This window comes from Oryctolagus cuniculus, chromosome 1 (assembly GCF_051225735.1).
Source record: "Oryctolagus cuniculus isolate XC-2025 breed Fujian yellow rabbit chromosome 1, ASM5122573v1, whole genome shotgun sequence".
NCBI lineage: Eukaryota > Metazoa > Chordata > Mammalia > Lagomorpha > Leporidae > Oryctolagus > Oryctolagus cuniculus.
This window is the reverse complement of record NC_142867.1, coordinates 153401252-153423406: the sequence shown is the minus strand read 5'-3', so window position 1 is coordinate 153423406 and position 22155 is coordinate 153401252. Positions and strand designations below refer to the sequence as shown.

At 38.6% G+C, this 22155-nt stretch overlaps 1 protein-coding gene across 8 annotated transcripts in view; it reads right to left on the bottom strand.

The window, feature by feature from the left end:
• The window catches only part of PRUNE2 (prune homolog 2 with BCH domain), a 318783-nt gene that overhangs the window by 253879 nt on the left and 42749 nt on the right, over positions 1–22155 (bottom strand). For all 8 annotated transcript variants that reach the window (XR_011379488.2, XM_017341931.4, XM_051858830.3 and 5 more), the window contains exon 2: positions 1045–1149. Coding sequence is in view for 7 of the 8 variants with exons in the window: in XM_017341931.4 (XP_017197420.2) it covers positions 1045–1149 (105 nt within the window). In the remaining variant the exon portion in view is untranslated. The remainder of the gene's footprint in view (positions 1–1044; positions 1150–22155) is intronic.

Below are 22155 nucleotides of genomic sequence, written 5' to 3'. Positions count from 1 at the left end.
CTCAGTCTAAAAATCAGTCCAGTTTAGTCTACTCTATGTTCCCTAAACAGGTAACTTTTTCTCTAGAAGTCAAAAAACCCAGTTAATAGTGTTTAATATGCAAGTCTTGACACAGGCACATTTATCTCCTCATACCAGTTAATCTCTTTTGTAAAGTTCAACAAATTTTAAGATAAATTTGATACAAATCCCACATGTAGAGATTAGAATATTTTTCCCAGCATTTTTGTCAGCTGCTGCCCTAAAGCAGTTCTTGCCACCCACAGCTCATTCTGGAAGACTGGGCTTCATGTGAGTTTAAATTGCTCTAGATCAGCTAGGCATACTGTCAGGAACCAAGGAACCAAGCAAAATTGAATAAAACAAATCAGACTCTGGAAAATTAAAAAATTGTGTGACATCGAAATTAGCACCTAAAAACTCATGATGTAAGCACCCAAAAGCCCATTCTTAATGGGCTGATGAATTTTACAGAATGACAATTTTAAAATAATTGAAAAGTCTCTACCACTTTTACAGGTGTATCATATGCTTCACAGCATAGAAAGATTTTCCCTCAAGGGAGATCAACATTAACTGGGAATGATCTTGCAGTTCAAAGTTAAAAGGCAAAACTAAACAGGGACTGAGAGAACACAGATTTGCCACGTAATACCTCAGTCTATGAAAATTCCAGCTAATATGCTCATCTTCATGTCATATGTTTTCTATTACCAGGGGTAAGACCGCATAACAATAATAATGAGGGAAAATAAGAAATTTTGGTCCTTTTTAAATTTTCTGAATTCCCCCAAAACAATCAGTTATTTTAAATATTTTTAATTTTTTATTTGAAAGCATGGACCTTATTGAAACATGTTCTATAAAATGAGTTGGTAAAGAAGAACTAGAAAAACACATCAGTAAATAATGACTCAATGAAGAATTATTAATCGATTATAATTCTTTACTCTGCAAAGTAAATAACAACATGAAAAATTAATGAGTTTCTTTTATTCTAGAAAATGTTTTTTCTTACAAGTTGTATAACAATTTCCCTCTTACCTTGTCCAGAAAGTAAGCATAAGTGAAGGCAGAAATGAGAGAGTCCAAGTCACATGATGTAGGTCCAATGACCACGTGGACCTTCTCCAAGCGTTTGCTTCGATTCTGAAACAAATTCAAGTGAAACATCACTGTTTCATCCTCAACAATTAACATAAAGAGGAGTTTTTCAGTCATCTTTAAAATGTGCCTTATATATATTTACGCACAATAGCAGAAAAATTGTTAATTTATCATGAAGTGGGAACACAAAAGCTGCACAATGTGTTTAACATTCCAAAATGTTCATTCAAATTGTAAATGGTCAGGAAGAGAAAATGTGCTTTTATTAAGATTAACCACAATCTAACTTCATATAAACTGAATCTCTGCACTGTTTTTTGAGTAAAATATCCTTTTATTCTAAGGAACAGTTGCATAGCATGCTACATCATTTCCTCATATAAAATGTTGTTTTTAATTTAAGGAACAGAAAATTAACTTTTTTTTTCATGCATTCCTGGTTTGTAATATAAGAAAATAAACCCACAGTTTGGTAAGAACTTATATTTCCCTGTCCATTTTTGGCAACAGGATGTTTTATCTACATTATATTATATAATTTCATAAATAAAACTTGTAACATTTTCCTGCCTTACAGAAAGGGATGGGAGGGGTGTGAGTGGGAGGGAAATTATGGGGGGGAGGGAAGCCATTAACTGTACTTTGGAAATTTATATTTACTAAATAAAAAATTCTAAAAAAAGAGAAAGGGATATGATTAGTGCAATTGTTCTAAAATTACAAATTACAGTAGCTGCTTTTAAAAAGTGTGCATGGTCACCTCTCTGGAAGAGAAATATGCTGGTGTTTTCCCCAGTTAACTCAATAGTTACCTAAAATTCTTTTATGGAAGACTGACAACCTTTTGAAACTTCCAAAGAACTAATTACTTCTAGAAAATCTCATAGTAAAACTGTTCAATATAGATGGTTGTAACATCAATTAATGTTTTATTGGATGTCAGAGATGACACAGTTGCTTTAACTTCTCTTTTTAAAAAAAAACAGCTTTATTGATATACTATTTGTATTTCATAAAATTCACTCATGTAAAGTACATAAGTCAGTAATTTGGGGGTATTACAGTATTAATGGTTCATTTCTTTTCATTGCTACATAGGATTCCCTTATGCAGATATCCCACATTTTGTTCCTCCATTCACCAGTTGCAAATATTTGGATTGTGTGTTTTTTGTGCTGTGAACATCCACATACATGTCGTTGTGTGAATGCTGGGTTTAGTTTGTCTTAAGTAGGCTCCTAGGAATGATTTGCTGGTTGTATGGGAACTTTATATTTAACAAATATAGCAAATATAGCTAATATTTGTCCTAATAAGAATTGAAAGTAGAATGCTAAAACTTCTACATATTGTTATAAAATTGTCTTTTTAAGTCTATTCACTTTTCATTCAAGTATTATGAGGTTACTGTATACATTCATAGTTGTTCTATGTTCCTGATGAATTGACCTTTAATCATTATTATATGCAAGTCTGTCTTCAGTAATATTTCTTGTCTTAAAGTCTATTTTATCTGATGGTAGTATATTCATTCAGCTCTGTTATATTTTCCATTTGCTTAGTACAAATAGTCTTCAAAAAGTTCATGGAAATGAGTCTCATGAAAAAAACTACTTATGGATTTCAAATTTTGAAGGGCCAAAAGAAATATATTTTAATTCCATTTTCCATAGACTTTTTGTAGTATCCTTATACATCTTTTTTTTAATCTTTATACTTCAACCTATTTGTGTCTTTGAAGCTGAGGTGTGTCTATTTTAGACAGCATATAGTTGAATTTTGATTTTTTTAAATACACTTTCAGAATCTCTGTACTTTTTGATGTTTTGATCACCTACGTATAATGCTATTGTTGAAATGCTTAGATTAATGTTTGCCACCTGGCTATTTGTTTTCTGTATGTCTTTTGTCCCTGCAACTGCCTTATTTTACATTAAATAAATATTTCTGATGTCCCATCTAAATCCTTTATTGATATACACATAACCATACATAGATGTATATGTATGTATATGCACACACAATCTTAGTGGTTGCTTTAGAAAATACAATATGCATCCTAATGATGATATTCTTTGCATTAATACTAACTTAATTCTGATAAAACATAGAAATATAGGGACTTTCCTCCACCATATCTTCATTCTCTCCTCCCTCCTTTATGCTATTCTCATATAAATCAAATCTTTGTACATTACAAAGACAATGATATAATTAATACTTTATTAATACCTTTCAAATAATAGAGAAAAATATATTGCTATCATACCTTTCAAATAAGAATAAAAATGACAAAAATGTATCTCTAAACTTCTTTATGTTAACTTAAATTTAGCCACTTCTACTGTTCTTCATATTTTTCTTGTGGATTGAGGTTAGCAACTGGTGCTATTTCCTTCCTTTAAAAAAAAAAAAGATTTATTTATTTATTTGAAAGACCAAGTTACAGAGAGGCAGAGGCAGAGAGAGAAGTCTTTCATCCACTGGTTCACTGGCCACAACAGCCAGACTGAGCCTATCCAACGCCAGGAGCCAGGAGCTTCTTCTGGGTCTCCCAAGTGGGCACAGGGGCCAAAGGACTTGGGCCGTCTTCCACTACTTTCCCAGGCCATAGCAGAGAGCTGGATTGGAAGTGGAGCAGCCAGGTCTCAAACCGGCACCCATATGGGATGCCAGCACTGCAGGTGCAGCTTTACCCACTAAGCCACAGCACCAGCCCCGCTCTTTCCTTTCAATCTGAAGAATTTTGTTCTCTATTTCTTATAAGACAGATTATTGTGAGCAACAAATTCTTTCCTATTGTTATTTAGGGATAACTTCATTTTTGTGTAGAAGGACTCTGAGGCCCGGGTGGCCGTGCGTATGAAACATGATACCAAGGCCTCTTAACAGGAAAGTCTTTTATTATGCCGACATAAGGCCCAGGTGAAATTTCTCACCCAAAATTCTGAGCTCCAAACAAAAAGGAGTATTGTTTTCATGCATACTGAGCCTTCTGCTGTCTGGCAAGGGTTAACATCATTGCTCTGTACTAACAAGCACAACTGTTTTATAAACTGTGCTGTCTAGGTAAGGATAAACATGAAAAGCTTCCAGAATTCTCTTCACACCTGGATACAGCAATGGGACCCTATTAACATGAGCCACACCATGAAACAAAGGCTGACTTTCATCTTTCATCTTAAACCTTACCTAATTTGCCAGCCTTCCCTTTGGGTGCAATAACTAGAGGAACTCTTGTGATCTCTACAGGCCAAAGCCAGCAATCACTAATTGTTTCTGGAAACCTCATAACCAGAAAAAAGCTAGTCAGATTGAAGAAGCATCAACTTTGCTTAGATTCATCAGAGAACTGAAGTCACAGGGCAAACTGCCATCCTGAAATTTGGAGAGAGAGGCAAATACAGAGGACCACAACAGAAATCAGCTTACTGAGAACACAAGTCATGGAGGCCAACAACTGGTAGAAAACACTTAAAAACAATTTTGACAAATTGCTGAGTGTGGACTATTGACTCAGGACTTTTTGTGAGGTTTAAATTCAAGAGCCTGAAAGGAAAGGCCACCACAAAACACACCAAACACTGGAGTTATGGTAATGGTTTATTGTAGGGTAGGGAAAACCTGACAGGCTACCTCCCTGTGCAAGAGAGAATAGCCTAACTTCTCTTTTTAGCACTGACTAGAAAGTCAATTTTTATACATTACATGGTGCAACCTCAACATTTTTTTAAATTTTGTGTTTTCATTTTATTTGAAAGGAAGAGTGACAGAGTGGAAAAAAAACACAGTGACAGCAATCTTACATCTATTGGTTTACTCCCCCAAATGCCTGCAACAGATTGAGTTGGCCAGGTCATAGCCAGGAGCCTGGAACTCAGTCTGTGTCTCCTTTGTGAGTGGCAGGGATCCAAACACATGAGCTATCACTTGCTGCCTCCTAGGGTGTACATTAGCAGGAAGCCATATTGGAAACAGAGTTTTAAGGACTCAAAACAGGCACTCCACTATGGAGTGTTCCCATGGGCGACATAACTGCTGCACCACACACCTGCTCCAAAAAAGCCAATTTACTTATAACATTGCTCTAAATGGCTTTAGAAAAAGTTAGGCTGATCATGATTATTTTAATTAAAATGATTTAGTTATCTCCTTATTTGCTGAACAAAGATAAAGTACTCTTTAATGACCTGGTGGGTATTTTATTAATTAATCTAAAAATCTATTATTGTTTATATAGACTTGGTAGTATCAGAGTCAGAAACAAGTAATAAACAACCAAGTTGTGTTCTCAGAAACATAATTAAATATTGAAAGGGGAAAAGGCAGAGTCAATCGTTACAGACAAGAATGGCAGGACCAATATTGCAGGTGACTCACCCAATACTTAATATGGCTAAACTGAACATATATTTTTAAAAGATATTGAGACATTGATCCTTAGTAAAACAATATGACTTAAAAGCATGGTATAAACTCTTGAAAGACAATTATAACTGTCCTACCCTATCACCACCACCAAATACAGTTTCCATTCCATCCTCTCCCAATCTCCTTCACCTAACCTCATAAACTTAGAGCTAGCTCACTTGGCTGAGTATCTTTGGGGGTTTCTTGTCCAGGCCTGGCTCTCACCCTCAAAATCAGGTTGCTTTTCCTGTGCAAGACACTCAAATATTCTAGAAGCACCCAAAGAAGTTCAGATAAATGCAATTACACTCCATTACAATGCATTAGAAAATCATATTACTGCAGGAGGCTGTTCTTCTGAGAATCTCGAAAGTCTAAATAGACATTACCTCATTTGTCTTCCCAAATCTTGTAAGGCAGACAGTCAGAAGATTAACAACACTTTTTATAGGTCAGAGGAGGCTGTGATGGAGCCAGGGTTTAAGGAGAAAAAATACATCTCATCTTGCAAGCTCAGTTCAGTGCAGATCCTGTGCAAAGCTTTGAGTGGTCTCCTTTTTTTTTTTAATTAATTTATTTATTTGAAAGTCAGAGTTACACAGAGAGAGGAGAGGCAGAGAGAGAGAGAGAGAGAGAGAGAGAGAGAGAGTTCTTCCATCCAATGGTTCACTCTCCAATTGGCCACAATGGCCGGGACTGCACCTGAAGCCAGGAGCCAGGAGCCTTCTCCGGGTCTCCCACGTGGGTGCAGGGGCCCTAGGACTTGGGCCATCCTCTACTGCTATCCCAGGCCACAGCAGACAGCTGGACTGGAAGTGGAGCAGCCGGGACTAGAACCGGCGTCCATATGGAATGCTGGCACTTCAGGCCAGGGCGTTAACCTGCTGTGTCACAGCGCTGGCCCCTGAGCGTTCTCCTTTTACCTCTCTTTTCACACTTGCTCATTTCTCTTCTGATTTTATTTTATATTTTTCCTACTGAATAAGTTCCTCCATAGTCAAGGCCTCTTCCAGTGCTGTTCACCCACATCTACCTTCCTCAGTCAATGCCCCAGTTTCCAAGCACCAACACTCTTTCCTCCTCTACCCAACTCCATCAGAATGGGCTACCCTGGTGCCTAGGCCATCAGAGACCTATTTGCCTCTTCACTAGCAATTCCAATGGAGTACTTCAGAGGTAGTGCGTTCTCCAACAAAGTTATGTGCTTTCATTTTAAAGGAACTGTTCAGAAATCATGCCACAACCTAAAAAGATGACAGAAAATTTCACCCTGCCTGAGAATGCTGGACCAGGCAAAAGACATGATAATCATGAGATACCTTTGAGGCCCATCCAAGAGCCCAAAGTGGTAAGATCAACCTCAAGATATCTTGGATGCTCACGAGTCCCCACTTCCTACCAGTAACTGCTGGTAAGATAAAACTGAAGGGCATCGAAAGGCAGATATCAGTGGTAACCACACTGAGACAGACGCGTGCTTGCTTGGAGAAATATAATTGGGAATTAGTTGTGTAGACTCACCTGTAGGTGAGGTCAAGGCATGTGCAGGGTTTGGCTCTTTAAACTGGGGTCAAGAATTATAGAGTACAGGGTCCACTCCCAAGCTTCTCACCACATACAATCTTGACAGTACAAATAGAGCCAGCAAAGGGGTCCAGTGAAGAAAAGCCTGGGGAATGACTTCAGGGATCCAGGGAAGCTAATAAGAGGCCCCTCTGGATGGCACAAGTGCTTGGGCCCTGCACCCCATGGGAGACCAGGATAAGCACCTGGCTCCTGCCTTCAGATCAGCGCGGTGCGCCGGCCGCAGCACACCGGCCGCGGCGGCCATTGGAGGGTGAACGAACGGCAAAGGAAGACCTTTCTCTCTGTCTCTCTCTCTCACTGTCCAGTCTGCCTGTCAAAAAAATAAAAATAAAAAAATTAAAAAAAAATAAGAGGCCCCTCTGGTGTAGGCTCACTCTGCAGTAATGTCCCCACCCAAAAAGATGGCAGTGAACTTGTTTCATGGAACCTGCCACAGAGTCCTGACCCAAGATGTAGTGTTCCTCTCACAGCAGGTCTGTGGGCCCCTTCCTGTCTCATCTCCACACACCCAGAGAGTCACAGATGCTCCATCTGACTGTCAACACCCCTTGATGCAGTTCAAATCAGGTTCTGGATTTTTCACACAAAATCATGACCACATAAAAATGACATCTGTCCTATTTTATTTAATCACTTTATTATTGTCACCCAACCAATAAAAATGTATTTGTGCCATGCACTGTTCTAGTCTTTGGAATACAGCAGTAAATCAAATGGACAAAAATCCTGGCCTTCATGGCACTTAAAATTTAGTGCCAGATCAGATGAACCAAATAATGAGGTGGTGATAAATGGAGAAAAAGAAATCACGAAAGAGAGGTAGAGTGTGCTGGCCTGAGGACAAATTGAAATGGTAACATTCTATTAAAGACCTGAAGTGAGGGAATAGAATCCAAGGATATCTCGGGCCAAGGGAATCACAAGTACAAAGGCCCCAGGGAGGAAGCAGACCCCGTATGTTTGACAAGTAATTGCTGCCTAAATGTGACTTTGTAAGCTCCTAACCAGGAGTGACTGGAACTGGTAGGCAAATACCCATTCCCCAGCACCAAGATAAGCACACCAAACAGCAGAAGCTCAGGAGACACATGAACCGCTGCTAATGCTCAAACCTAGAAGTGCTCAAATGCAACACAAAATGAGAAATGATGATGAGCTGAACTAGATACTTCCAAATAGATAGAACCCTTCCCTAAGCAATGTCTAAGAGAATACGGATGAACATGCCAGTGTTGTAGAGCAGTGTCTTAGCATGCTTTCAAAGTGAAATCCCATACACATCCAAAATGTGACTTGCTGATGAAGAGAACTGCCTATAAAAACGGGCGAAAACCTACATACTCAGATTCAACTGCCCCTTGGTAGGAGCAGCACTTGGCAGGCAGAAACATCTTTCGAAGCCACCCGCAGAAAACAAAAGTGGTGAGAAAGAGCTGTGCATGGTCCTGCTGCAGACTCAGGTCTTCCCAGCAGCATTTCCTTACTGCACCCTCTGAGAAACAGAACTGAAGCTTCTCCAGGCTTTGCACATCTAGCGTCTCACAGTAAGCCTTTCAATCAAGGGGATCTAATCACCTGAGCACTACGACTTCTTAACACAGCTCCCCAGTTCTCTTAGGAATTCTAGGAACATTTTTTTTCAAAACCAATGAATTGAGTTTCATGTCTGGAATATTGCAGAAAAAACCCACAGAAGTTAGAATTTCACTTTCCTCGCAGACAAAAGCAGGGTACCTTCCTTAATTCCTTTATCCCTAATTAACAAATGAAGACACAAGAAAAAAAGAAAGTCTCCTGGACTTACAGCAGGGTACTTCCTAGTTATTTCCAAAGTTAGGCTTGGAATTAAGTTAGCATTGAAGCTGCATCCTCCTTGAGTCTTCTCTAACTGCAGCTCAATGAAAGGTCCCCTTCCAGAGGCTGGCCTTGGGGTGGTGCAGAGGAGGCCTGTTCCTCCCCAGGAGCTGTGTACCTGTGACTAATACAATTCTAAGTAAGAAGGCTCTGAGGATGGACAGAGGAGACCTAACACATACAATTCTAAGTAAGAAGACTCTGAGGATGGACAGAGGAGACCTAACACACTGCTCACCTGCTAGAGGTCCCTGACACCACCCCAGTCACAGTCACCAGGCCAGCCAGGGTGGGGAGAGGAGGCACACGGTGCCACAGCCAAGCAAGCAGCAAGGGCAAAGGAAGCTGCAGAGAAGCACAGAGTAGCCTGGTCTTTCAAAGGCCAGGACGACACCCCAATCAGCTATGTCCCAGCCACATAAAGGCATCTTCTTTGTTCATTTGGTAAACAAGTGTAATGTCTCTTGGTACTGGCTCTGGGTTTAAGATGATTTTGAGAACACCTGGCCTGCTGACTTTCTAATGTCATCATTACCTGAAGAAACTCTGGGTCCTAAAGGGAGAAAAGAGTGCTGAGAGCAAAGGATATTTCCTCAACATAAAGTTAAAAAAGTGAAGAGTGAAATACTAATCACTCCATGCAAGGTTCTCAGAGTTTAGGGGTTTTTGTTGAAATCTTTCTGTCTTATCCTCTATTTTTGTTTATGTTTCTGATATGAAAATAAATATATGCCATTGCAAAAAACCAGGAGTGAAAAAATTAATAAAGTAAGAATGAACACTATGAATGTATTATGGGTTATTCTATATTTTGTTTTAAATTATTTTTGTACAGAGAAAGACTTTTATCTGCTAGTTCACTCCCTAGGCACTTACAAGGCCTAGGGGCTCAGCCAAGCCAAAGCCAGGACTCTGGAACTCAATCCAGGTCTCCTCCATAAGCTTCCTAAGCTATTACCTGCTGCTTCTCTAGGTGCACATTAGCAGGAAGCTGGAATCAGGAGCAGAGAGCCAGGTCTCAAACACAGGCACTTAAGGGATGTGGGTGTCCCAAGCGATACCCAACCACTATGCCAAATGCCTGCCCCTATTTCATATTTTAATTTATTCATATATATATATATATACTTTACAAAAATAGAATGCTTCTATTTGCACTCTTTAGATACTTTCCTTTTTCCATGACCAAAACAATAGATCTTCTTCATAGCTCAGTGGTAGCAACTGTGTGGACTTGTGTGTCTGTGTGGACATGTGTGTGTACGTGTGTGTGCTCATGTGCACCCATGTGCATGTGTAGAATTTCTGAACCCACCATAGGTGTCATTTAAAAAACATCTTTGAGTTGTGCTATGAGAAGTAATGGTACACTGTGTTTGCAAGCAGTACTTTATACTTTGAGTGTCTGTATGGGTGCAGATTGTTGAAATCTTTACTTAGTATAGAGTTGGTCTTCTGTATATAAAGTTAATTAAAAATGAATCTTAATAAAGAATGGGATCGGAGAGGGAGTAGGAAGTAAGATGGGAGTGGGGGTGGGAGGGTGGTTACGGGGGGAAAAACCACTATATTCCTAAAGCTGTACCTATGAAATTTGCATTCATTAAATAAAAGCTTTCTTTAAAAATAAATAAATAAACAATAAAAAACATCTTATATTGCCAAACAGGACATTCTGACCAACTGGCTACTCAGTCCATTTCCATTCTACAGGAATAATAAGTGGCTGGGTCAGCAGAGTTTCTACTGAGAGCAGTAAATCAGATCATGTGTGAAAAAAAAAGCATTTACCAGAATCAACAAATTTAGTACACAGAGATTTCACATTTCAATTTCTCATAAATGTCCTAATATATGGTAGACTTAAATACCTATCAAAACACACACTTGGTAGACATAAACAGACAAATTAGGAAAAGATGGGGCCATGATCCACATTGGCGGAGATGTATCCATTTACTGTTGAGAGGTTCCTTCTAACGTAAGTAGACTTCACGTCCCAGGAGTTTGTCCTCCCTGGTTTTACATCTGTATAGTCTCTCTGCCTTTCCCATGTGAGACTCAGGAGCCATAGTCTTTTTCATCCAGCCTTAGATGGACGTGCAAGTCCTTTCCTTATCTCCTTTGACCTTGTGCAGTCTGATGGCCTTTTATCAGCTTAGTCCTCCATTTTGGAGTCATTTAAAATCACTGAGGGTTAATTGAACTTTAGGAAACGCTTAGAAGAGTTTCTTTCACTAAATGATCAATGTCAAATTGGCAATTCAGAATTCTGAAGCAAGATGGATTTTTGACATAGTGGTTAAGACACCTCTTGAGATGCCCATATCCCATATTGGAGTGCCCAGGTTCAGGCTCTGCTCCTGATTCCAGCTTCCTGATAATGTGCGCCTTGGGAGGCAGCTGGTGATGGCTCAAGTGGTTGGGGCCCTGTCATCCAAGTGGAAGACCTGGATTGAGATTCCAGTTCCCAGTTTGGCCTTGACTCAGCAAGGGATGCTACAGGCATTGGAGAATGAACCAATGGATAGGAGACCTCGCTCTCTCTGCTTTCCAAATAAGCAAAATGATAAATAATAAAACTTTTAAAAGTTTTTGAAAAACTGAATAAGAGAGAAGATCTCCACTGTTCATACATAGAAACCTAGATCCATATCTCCTATAGTTTATACATAAATTAAATGTAAAAATTCACAAAGGAAAAACACTCAATTAACTTCCAGCCCCTCTTTTTTCTGATATTTCTGTGTGTTCTCCTTTACAATACTGTGATAATATTATATGTAATATTTTAGCTATGCTTTTAAATTTAGCAACATTGTAGATAATCTTCTAAAATTCTGAAATGTGAGTGTTGTGATGATTTGTGTTTGCCTTTGGAATCCCAGCTGCTGGCCTATCGCTTTGCACACAGTAGGTTCTCAATAATAATTGGAAAAGAAATGAATGAGTGAATAATTATATTTAATGGTATTCCTTAGTATGGATTACCATAATTTATTTAGCTAATCCTCTATAGCTAGAGATTTAATTTGTTTGAATTTTTAGTAATACGAATAAGGTTGCTGTGAGTATTTGGAAGAAAACACTTTTGTGTCCATCCCTAGTTATTTCTTTAAAATTAACCCTTGAATTTTAAATTTCTGAGTCACTCATAGAAAGGTTGTAGAAATTTACATTCCAATCCACAAAAAAACCTTATTCTCAACCTTCAACTGTATATTATAGCATTATCCTGTTGGTAGGTCAAATAGCACCTTAATGTTGTTTAATTTATGCTTATTATGATTTAAGGATTTAAATCATTTTTCATATGGACATAAAAACATTATAGTCTTCATAAGTTTTCCCTGTATGTCTTTTAGGATGTTTATCCTACTACTATTGATGAATAAACTATTAAAATATTATTAACATACTCAACTCTGGTAGCATCAATAAAATACTACTTTGTTCTCTGGCCTTAGGGATCTATGGAGCAAATTGTTCCATAGGTCACATTAAGTATGCAACAAGCATACATTATTTAATATGATATTATCATTTTAAACACTAAAGAGCACAGCAACGTTCTGTACCAATCCACCTACTCTGCTTCCTGAAAATATCGGAACCACACTTCAGACTTGGCTAGAGAACAGCCTCGGCTAGTTCTTGACACAAACACATTGAAATGACAATGTAACGTAATTTTTGAATGTTCTTAAATATCTTTTAAAAATAGTAAAATTCTAGTAGGACAACAGAACCAAAACAGCATATTAAACCTTAAGCAACAACTGGAAGATGGTATTTGCATAGAGTTTGCATAATCTTGCCATTAAAAGGGCAATATTTCTAACATACAAAGAGTTTCTATAGGTTGATTTAGAATAAGACAACCCGATGGGAGGGATGGGAATGAATAAGTAATGAAGAGTAAGTAAATATAGGAAATTATATTAAATCTCATTAGGAGTCATAAGTACAAAGTAGACCAAAAATAAACACCTTTTTATTCTTACCAATCAGAATGACAAATAATTAAAACTGCTTCTCATGAGCAACTAGGTTTGGGAACCCTTGCCTTAAAGAGGACCCATGACAAGTTCCCAAGGACCATATGGCCCCTGTCAGTTACAGAATATATCTGCAATTGGACTTTGAAAGGGACTGCTTCAACTTTTCTAGATCAAGTATGATTTCAGAGAGAGTTGCTGATGTCATATTATCTAGATTTATCAATGTTTAGAGTTAGACAAGACCTTACGATTCACTCAGTTGAAGTCTTTTGATATTTCTAAACTGAAGTAGTGTGCACATCAGCGTAAGAGAAGAGACAATGCAATCTCATATTCACCTCATCCTTTTAACTTTTCTGTGTTTCAAAATACATTTTACAATGTGCCTTATAAGCCAGTAGAGTAATACATGAATGGAATTCAGAAATAAATAAGTGTATTGGGAGAGTAGATTTTACTCCTGTCATTGTAAAACCAACAAATGTAGGTCTCCTTGATTTTTCATTTTATTTGAAAGGCAGAGAGAGACAGAGAGAGAGAGAGAGAAATCTTCCATCTACTGGTTTACTCCTCAAATACCCATAACAGCTAAAACTAAGGCCAAAGCCAGGAGCCTAGAACTCAATCCAGGCCTCCCATGTGGGTGGTAGGGACCTAAGTATTTCATCCATCACCTGCTGCCTCCTAGGATAAACATAAGCAAGAATCTAGATCAGACACAGAGTCACAACTGAAACCCAGGCTCTCCAATATGGGATGCAGGTATCCTAAGTGTTGCCTTAATCACTGCACCAAATGCGGGACCCTCAAAACTGATTTTATAGGTAAGCCAACCAAGATCCAAAAAGCAGAAGCAGAAATAACTATGCATGTTCCAACTGGAGTCCACCATGCTGTCTCTTTGGCTCCCTGTTCTACTTGTGCTGTGGAGTAGGGAGAAACAAACATTAACAACACTGGTGGAACTGAACAGAAACTCCTCAATTTCTGGTGTGTGGAGTCTTTCATTACTAGTCATGCATGCATTTGAGGTCAGCAATCCAACATCAGAAATCCAGTCCCACTAGATTTATGGCTCCCTGAGAGTCCTGGCCAGGTCTTGAACTTTGTTGCATCCAGAGTCCCTAAGGCAGCCCTGTGACCACAATAGAAGCTCAAGTCAGCATTTGCTAGTGAAAACAGAAATATTGGATTTAAGTGTTGTATAGAAGACAGTTCTCAACTTTTAAATCATCTCTGTCATGTTTTTATGAAATAGAACTATACCATGTAGAAGCATCAAAAAACTACAAGCTGGCAATCATCATCCTGCTCTCAATCTTACCAGACTTTTGTATGGTAGTGGAATCTTTCTCTCCCAAAACACACACACACACACACACACACACACACACACATATCAAAGCATTAAGACATGTGCATTCTGTCTACCTCTTGGTGTAAAGTTCTAAAATCTTCATTAAAATGATCTTATAAAGTAATGGATTTTATGAGTATTAAGTCATCACATATTTTCCTCTCAGGACTTAAAGTATTTGGCTTCTGGTTTATAAAACATTCTACTTTACCAATTGTTCTGGGGACATAATCATTCTAGAAATTTTATTTCTAAATGTCTCCAGTGTGACTAATAGGTCCACCATAGGACAAATACATCCATCAAGCCCAGTCCCAGGCTACATGAGCCATCTTGGAAGAGCAATGTAACCAGCTCTCATGTACTTAGTGTTCCCTAACACTTGGGTGATGAATGGACATCCAGCATCAGTAATTTGAAAATTCAAGTTTTCAATGATTCCAAGACAAAAAAAGGTATCTATCATATTAACAATCACAGCTGCTGGGAATTCTGTCCCTAGGAAACTATTTTATTTTATTTTATTTAACTTTTATTTAATGAATATAAATTTCCAAAGAACAGCTTATGGATTACAATGGCTTCCCCCCGACAACTTCCCTCCCACCCGCATCCCTCCCCTTTCCCCCTCCCTCTCCCCTTCCATTCACATCAAGATTCATTTTCAATTCTCTTTATATACAGAAGATCAGTTTAGCATATATTAAGTAAAGATTTCAACAGTTTGCATCCACAAGAAACACAAATTGAAAAATACTGTTTGAGTACTAGTTATAGCATTAAATCACAATGTACAGCACATTAAGGACAGAGATCCTACATGAGGAGTAAGTGCACAGTGACTCCTGTTGTTGACTTAACAAATTGACACTCTTGTTTGTGGCATCAGTAATCACCCTAGGCTCTTGTCATGAGTTGCCAAGGCTATGGAAGCCTTTTGAGTTCACCGACTCTGATCATATTTAGTCAAGGTCATAGTCAAAGTGGAAGTTCTCCACTGGGTCATTCAAGAAATCAAAAGAGAAATCAGAAACTTTCTGGAAGTAAATGAGAATAACAACACAACATATCAAAACTTATGGGATACGGCAAAAGCAGCATTGAGAGGCAAGTTTATAGCAATAGGGGCCTATATCAAGAAATTGGAAAGGCACCAAATAAATGAGCTTTCAGCGCATCTCAAGGACCTAGAAAATTTGCAGCAAACCAGACCCAAATCTAGTAGGAGAAGAGAAATAATTAAAATCAGAGAAGAAATTAACAGGATTGAATCAAAAAAAAAATTACAAAAAATCAGCTAAGCGAAGAGCTCGTTTTCTGAAAAAATAAACAAAATTGACACCCCATTGGCCCAACTAACTAAAAAAAGAAAAGACCCAAATCAATAAAATCAGAGATGAAAAAGGAAACATAACAACAGACACCACAGAAATAAAAAGAATCATCAGAAATTACTACAAGGACTTGTATGCCAGCAAACAAGAAAATCTATCAGAAATGGATAGATTCCTGGACACATGCAATCTACCTAAATTGAACCAGGAAGACATCAAAAACCTAAACAGACCCATAAATGAGGCAGAAATTGAAACAGTAATAAAGGCCCTCCCAACAAAGAAAAGCCCAGGACCAGATGGATTCGCTGCTGAATTCTACCAGACATTTAAAGAAGAACTGATTCCATTTCTTCTCAAACTATTCAGAACAACCGAAAAAGATGGAATCCTCCCAAAGTCTTTCTATGAAGCCAGCATCACCTTAATCCCTAAGCCAGAGAAAGATGCAGCACTGAAAGAAAATTATAGACCAATATCCCTGATGAACAGACACAAAAATCCTCAATAAAATTCTCGCCAATAGAATACAACAACACATCAGAAAGATCATCCACCCAGACCAAGTGGGATTTATCCCTGGTATGCAGAGATGGTTCAACATTCGCAAATCAATCAATGTGATTCACCACATTCACAGACTGCAGAAGAAAAACCATATGATTATCTCAATAGATGCAGAGAAAGCATTCGATAAGATTCAACACCCTTTCATGATGAAAACTCTAAGCAAATTGGGTATAGAAGGAACATTCCTCAATATAATCAAAACAATTTATGAAAAGCCCACAGCCAGCATCCTATTGAATGGGGAAAAGTTGGAAGCATTTCCACTGAGATCTGGCACCAGACAGGGATGCCCACTCTCACCACTGCTATTTAACATAGTTCTGGAAGTTTTAGCCAGAGCCATCAGAGAAGAAAAAGAAATTAAAGGAATACAAATTGAGAAGGAAGAAGTCAAACTATCCCTCTTTGCAGACGATAGGATTCTTTACTTAGGGGATCCAAAGAACTCTACTAAGAGACTATTGGAACTCATAGAGGAGTTTGGCAAAGTGGCAGGATATAAAATCAATACACAAAAATCAACAGCCTTTGTATACACAAGCAATGCCATGGCTGAGAAAGAACTGCTAAGATCAATCCCATTCACAATAGCTACAAAAACAATCAAATACCTTGGAATAAACTTAACCAAGGACGTTAAAGATCTCTACGATGAGAATTACAAAATCTTAAAGAAAGAAATAGAAGAGGATACCAAAAAATGGAAAAATCTTCCATGCTCATGGATTGGAAGAATCAACATCATCAAAATGTCCATTCTTCCAAAAGCAATTTATAGATTCAATGCAATCCCAATCAAGATACCAAAGACATTCTTCTCAGATCTAGAAAAAATGATGCTGAAATTCATATGGAGGCACAAGAGACCTCGAATAGCTAAAGCAATCTTGTACAACAAAAACAAAGCCGGAGGCATCACAATACCAGATTTCAGGACATACTACAGGGCAGTTGTAATCAAAACAGCATGGTACTGGTACAGAAACAGATGGATAGACCAATGGAACAGAATAGAAACACCAGAAATCAACCCAAACATCTACAGCCAACTTATATTTGACCAAGGATCTAAAACCAATTCCTGGAGCAAGGACAGTCTATTCAATAAATGGTGCTGGGAAAACTGGATTTCCACGTGCAGAAGCATGAAGCAAGACCCCTACCTTACACCTTACACAAAAATCCACTCAACGTGGATTAAAGACCTAAATCTACGATCTGACACCATTAAGTTATTAGAGAACATTGGAGAAACCCTTCAAGATATTGGCACAGGCAAAGAATTTCTGGAAAAGACCCGGGAGGCACAGGCAGTCAAAGCCAAAATCAACTATTGGGATTGCATCAAACTGAGAAGTTTCTGTACTGCAAAAGAAACAGTCAGGAGAGTGAAGAGACAACCGACAGAATGGGAAAAAATATTTGCAAACTATGCAACAGATAAAGGGTTAATAACCAGAATCTACAAAGAGATCAAGAAACTCCACAAAAACAAAACCAACAACCCACTTAAGAGATGGGCCAAGGATCTCAATAGACATTTTTCAAAAGAGGAAATCCAAATGGCCAACAGGCACATGAAAAAATGTTCAAGGTCACTCGCAATCAGGGAAATGCAAATCAAAACCACAATGAGGTTTCACCTCACCCCGGTTAGAATGGCTCACATACAGAAATGTACCAACAAGAGATGCTGGAGAAGATGTGGGGAAAAAGGGACACTAACCCACTGTTGGTGGGAATGCAAACTGGTCAAGCCCCTATGGAAGTCAGTCTGGAGATTCCTCAGAAACCTGAATATAACCCTACCGTTCGACCCAGCCATCCCACTCCTTGGGATTTACCCAAAGGAATTTAAATTGGCAAACAAAAAAGCGGTCTGCACCCTAATGTTTATTGCAGCACAATTCACAGTAGCCAAGACCTGGAACCAACCTAAATGCCCATCAATGGTAGACTGGATAAAGAAATTATGGGATACGTACTCTTTAGAATACTATACCGCAGTAAGAAACAACAAAATCCAGTCATTTGCAACAAAATGGAGGAATCTGGAACACATCATGCTGAGTGAAATAAGCCAGTCCCAAAGGGACAAATACCATATGTTCTCCCTGATTGGTGACAACTGACTGAACACCAAAAAGGAAACCTGTTGAAATGAAATGGACACTATGAGAAACGGTGACTTGATCAGCAGAGCCCTGACTGTTAATGAACAACTTAATACATTATCCTTCTTAGTATTTTTTTTTGTCTGCTCTACTTAATATGACTGGTTTAATTCGGTAATTAATACACAGTTATTCTTAAGTGTTGAAAATTAACTGAAATGTGATCCCTGTTAAACATAAGAGTGGGAATAAGAGAGGGAAGAGATGTACAATTTGGGACATACTCAAGCTGACTTGCCCCAAATGGTAGAGTTAGAAACATGCCAGGGGACTCCAATTCAATCCCATCAAGGTGGCATGTACCAATGCCATTTCACTAGCCCAAGTGATCAATTTCAGTTCACAATTGATCATAATAAAAGGACTAAGAGTCAAAGGGAGCACATAAACAAGTCTAGTACCTGCTAATACTAACCCATAGAATAAATAAAGGGGAGAGTGATCCAACATGGGAAGCGAGATACTCAGCAGACTCATAGAATGGCGGATGTCCTAAACAGCACTCTGGCCTCAGAATCAGCCCTAAAGGCATTCGGATCTGGCTGAAAAGCCCATGAGAGTATTTCAGGCATGGAAAGCCAAGACACTCTGGCAAAAAAAAAAAAAAAAAAAAAAAAAAAAAAAAAAAAACTAAATGAAAGATCTCTGTGAGTGAGATCCCAGTGGAAAGAACAGGTCTTCAAAGAAGGAGGTACCTTTCTCTGAAGGGAGGAGAGAACCTCCACTTTGACTATGACCTTGTCTAAATAAGATAAGAGTCGGAGAACTCAAGGGGCTTCCATAGCCTTGGAAACTCATGACTGGAGCATGGGGAGATTACTGAGGCCATAAACAGGAGTGTCAATTTGTAAAGTCAACAACAGGAGTCACTGTGCACTTACTCCTCATGTAGGATCTCTGTCCTTAGCGTGCTGTACATTGAAACTTAATGCTATAACGAGTACTCAAACAGTATATTTCACTTTGTGTTTCTATGGGGGTGCAAACTGTGGAAAGCTTTACTTAATGTATACTAAACTGATCTTCTGGAAAAAAAAAAAAAGAAGAAATTATCAATTCCCAACTTGACTCTCACTGGGATTAAACATGACAATAGGTCTGATCTGATTTCATCATCATTTAAAAAATCATCTATTATTTTTCACTTTATATTTCTGTGTGGGAGCAAACTGTTGAAATCTTTACTTAATGTATGCTAAACTGATCTTCTGTAGATAAAGAATCGAAAATGAAAATGAATCTTGATGTGAATGGAAGGGGAGAAGGAGTGGGAGAGGGGAGGGTTGCGGGTGGGAGGGACGTTATGGGGGGGAAGCCATTGTAATCCATAAGCTGTAGTTTGGAAATTTATATTCATTAAAAAAAAGTTAAAAAAAAAAAACAAAGTGGAAGTTCTCTCCTCCCTTCAGAGAAAGGTACCTCCTTCTTTGATGACCTCTCTTTCCACTAGGATCTCACTAGCAGAGATCTTTCATTTAGGTCATTTTATTTTTTTCCCCAGAGTGTCTTGGCTTTCCATGCCTGAAATACTCTCATGGGCTTTTCAGCCAGATCTGCGTGCCTTAAGGGCTGATTCTGAGGCCAGAGTGCTGTTTAGGATATCTGCCATTCTATGAGTCTGCTGTGTATCCTGCTTCCCATGTTGGATCGTTCTCTCCCTTTTTGATTCTATCAGCTAGTATTTGCAGACACTAGTCTTTTTTATGTGCTCCCTTTGGCTCTTAGTCGTATCATTATGATCAATTGTGAACAGAAATTGATCACTGGGACTAGTGAGATGGCATTGGTACATGCCACCTTGATGGGATTGAATTGGAATCCCCTGGCATGTTTCTAACTCCACCATTTGGGGCAACTCAGCTTGAGCATGTCCCGAATTGCACATCTCTTCCCTCTCTTATTCCCACTCTTATATTTAACAGCAATCACTTTTAAGTTAAGTTTCAACACTTAAGAATAACTGTGTATTGATTACAGTATTCAACCAAAAGTATTAAGTAGAACAAACAAACACAAATACTAGGAAACAATTTTAAACACAGTGGTTTCTCAGGAATCCCAAACCTTTGCATGACAGTTTTAATGGAGTTTTATGGTTATATAGTGTCTCTTTCAATTGACAGAATGTGGGAAATATTTTAGAAAGAGCAAATAACTTCCTACCTATAAATAGAATGACAATACAACTGCTTTCTCTGAAAGTATTCAAATTGAATCTTTTTTCACTAAATGTTGGTAACTTTTTGAAACTGAGGTGAGCACATGTAGAGTGTCCAGTTGTCTTTGTCCTCTCTGCTGGGGTTCATTTGAAAAATAATTTAAAAATAACTCTGAGAGAGCCTGGGGGAGAAACAGGCAAGAAAAAGAAATAGAAAGGAAGGAAGAGGGGGGAAGGAAGGAAAAAGAAAGGGAGTGAGAAAAGAAAGAAAAGTAGAAAAGGAGAGGAAGGAGGCAGGGAGCACCCTTTCCCCAGGTTTACCAGAAGCCTCGCCTCGCAGTGCATACCCTTAGCAGCTGGTCAGACTATGACTTCGGTTTCAACCTTAAAGGCAAATCAGCAGTTAGAACTGTGCCTGTTGAAAATATTCAACTAAATATTTCTTGAAAGCATAGATCAAAGCAATAAATAGGAAACACAAATTCTAGATCTTGGGCAGCTGTATCCAAGAATGGGATTCGAGTAGGCTTGTCTGCTGCATCATGCGCCCCTCTCCTTCCCTGCCTGCCACTCTGTCCTCCTCCACACATTCTTGCCCATATCCCTTTTGTAGCTTCTGTCTTGTGGGGAGAAAGTAGAGAAGAACAGCAATGTCAATGACACTCTAGAACTCAACAAAGGAAAACTAAACACTATCAGAGCAAGCAGAGGTATCACATCCAGCCCTGACATGACTTAAGCCAAATCTGCAATATACTGAACAAAGAAAATGTTCTCAGTGGATCTAGAATTTAAGGCTGCATCAGCAATATCAGCAAGGGCAGACATGTTGATTCAGCATCAGAAAAATGACAAAAAGGAAGAGAAAGGACCAAAAGTCTTTGTTCTGCCTTTCCTTTGTGGTTCTGCTTCATTTTCTTATAACTTTGACAGCCTAATGTTCCTATGCTCTGTGTAGATACATCTAAATGTTTATCCTGGCTGCAAATTAAGTCATTATAAGAGGTGGAGAAACAGCTCCAGATTCCAATTTCAATTCTGATTCAACAGAACATTCAAACAAGCTTCCCAGTCTTTCCCCATCAATGGAAAAAAAATACCATCTATAAATAAGGTATAGATGGGGAATTTTTTATCAATTGTTTCTTAACAATATTCCAAGGAAAGACTTAGTGTGAGTCTGTGTACATACATAATAGGTACTTAATATTTGCATAGAACTTTTATGACAGCTTATATCAAGAACAAAGATAAAAATATCCAAGATAACAAAACCATGGTACCTATTGAACTTTTTCAGTTTCTCTCTTTCTGCACTTCAAAACACATTTCCAAGATCCTCCACTAAGAATAGAGAACCTTCTGGAAAGTAAAGAGCAGAGAGGTGCTGTGCTATGGCTTTGTGAGTATCCACACACATTGTTGGGTCCACTCTATTGTGTCTACCATTACCAATGACCCCTTGAATGAGGTGCATGTGGGAGTAAAGAGGAAGTGACTCCACCGTTAGCAACTAACAGAGGGCTCTGTATGACAAAGTCCACCCATATTTACACAATCACATTGTCATGGTCACTTCCACAATCCCTGCTGGAACATCCCC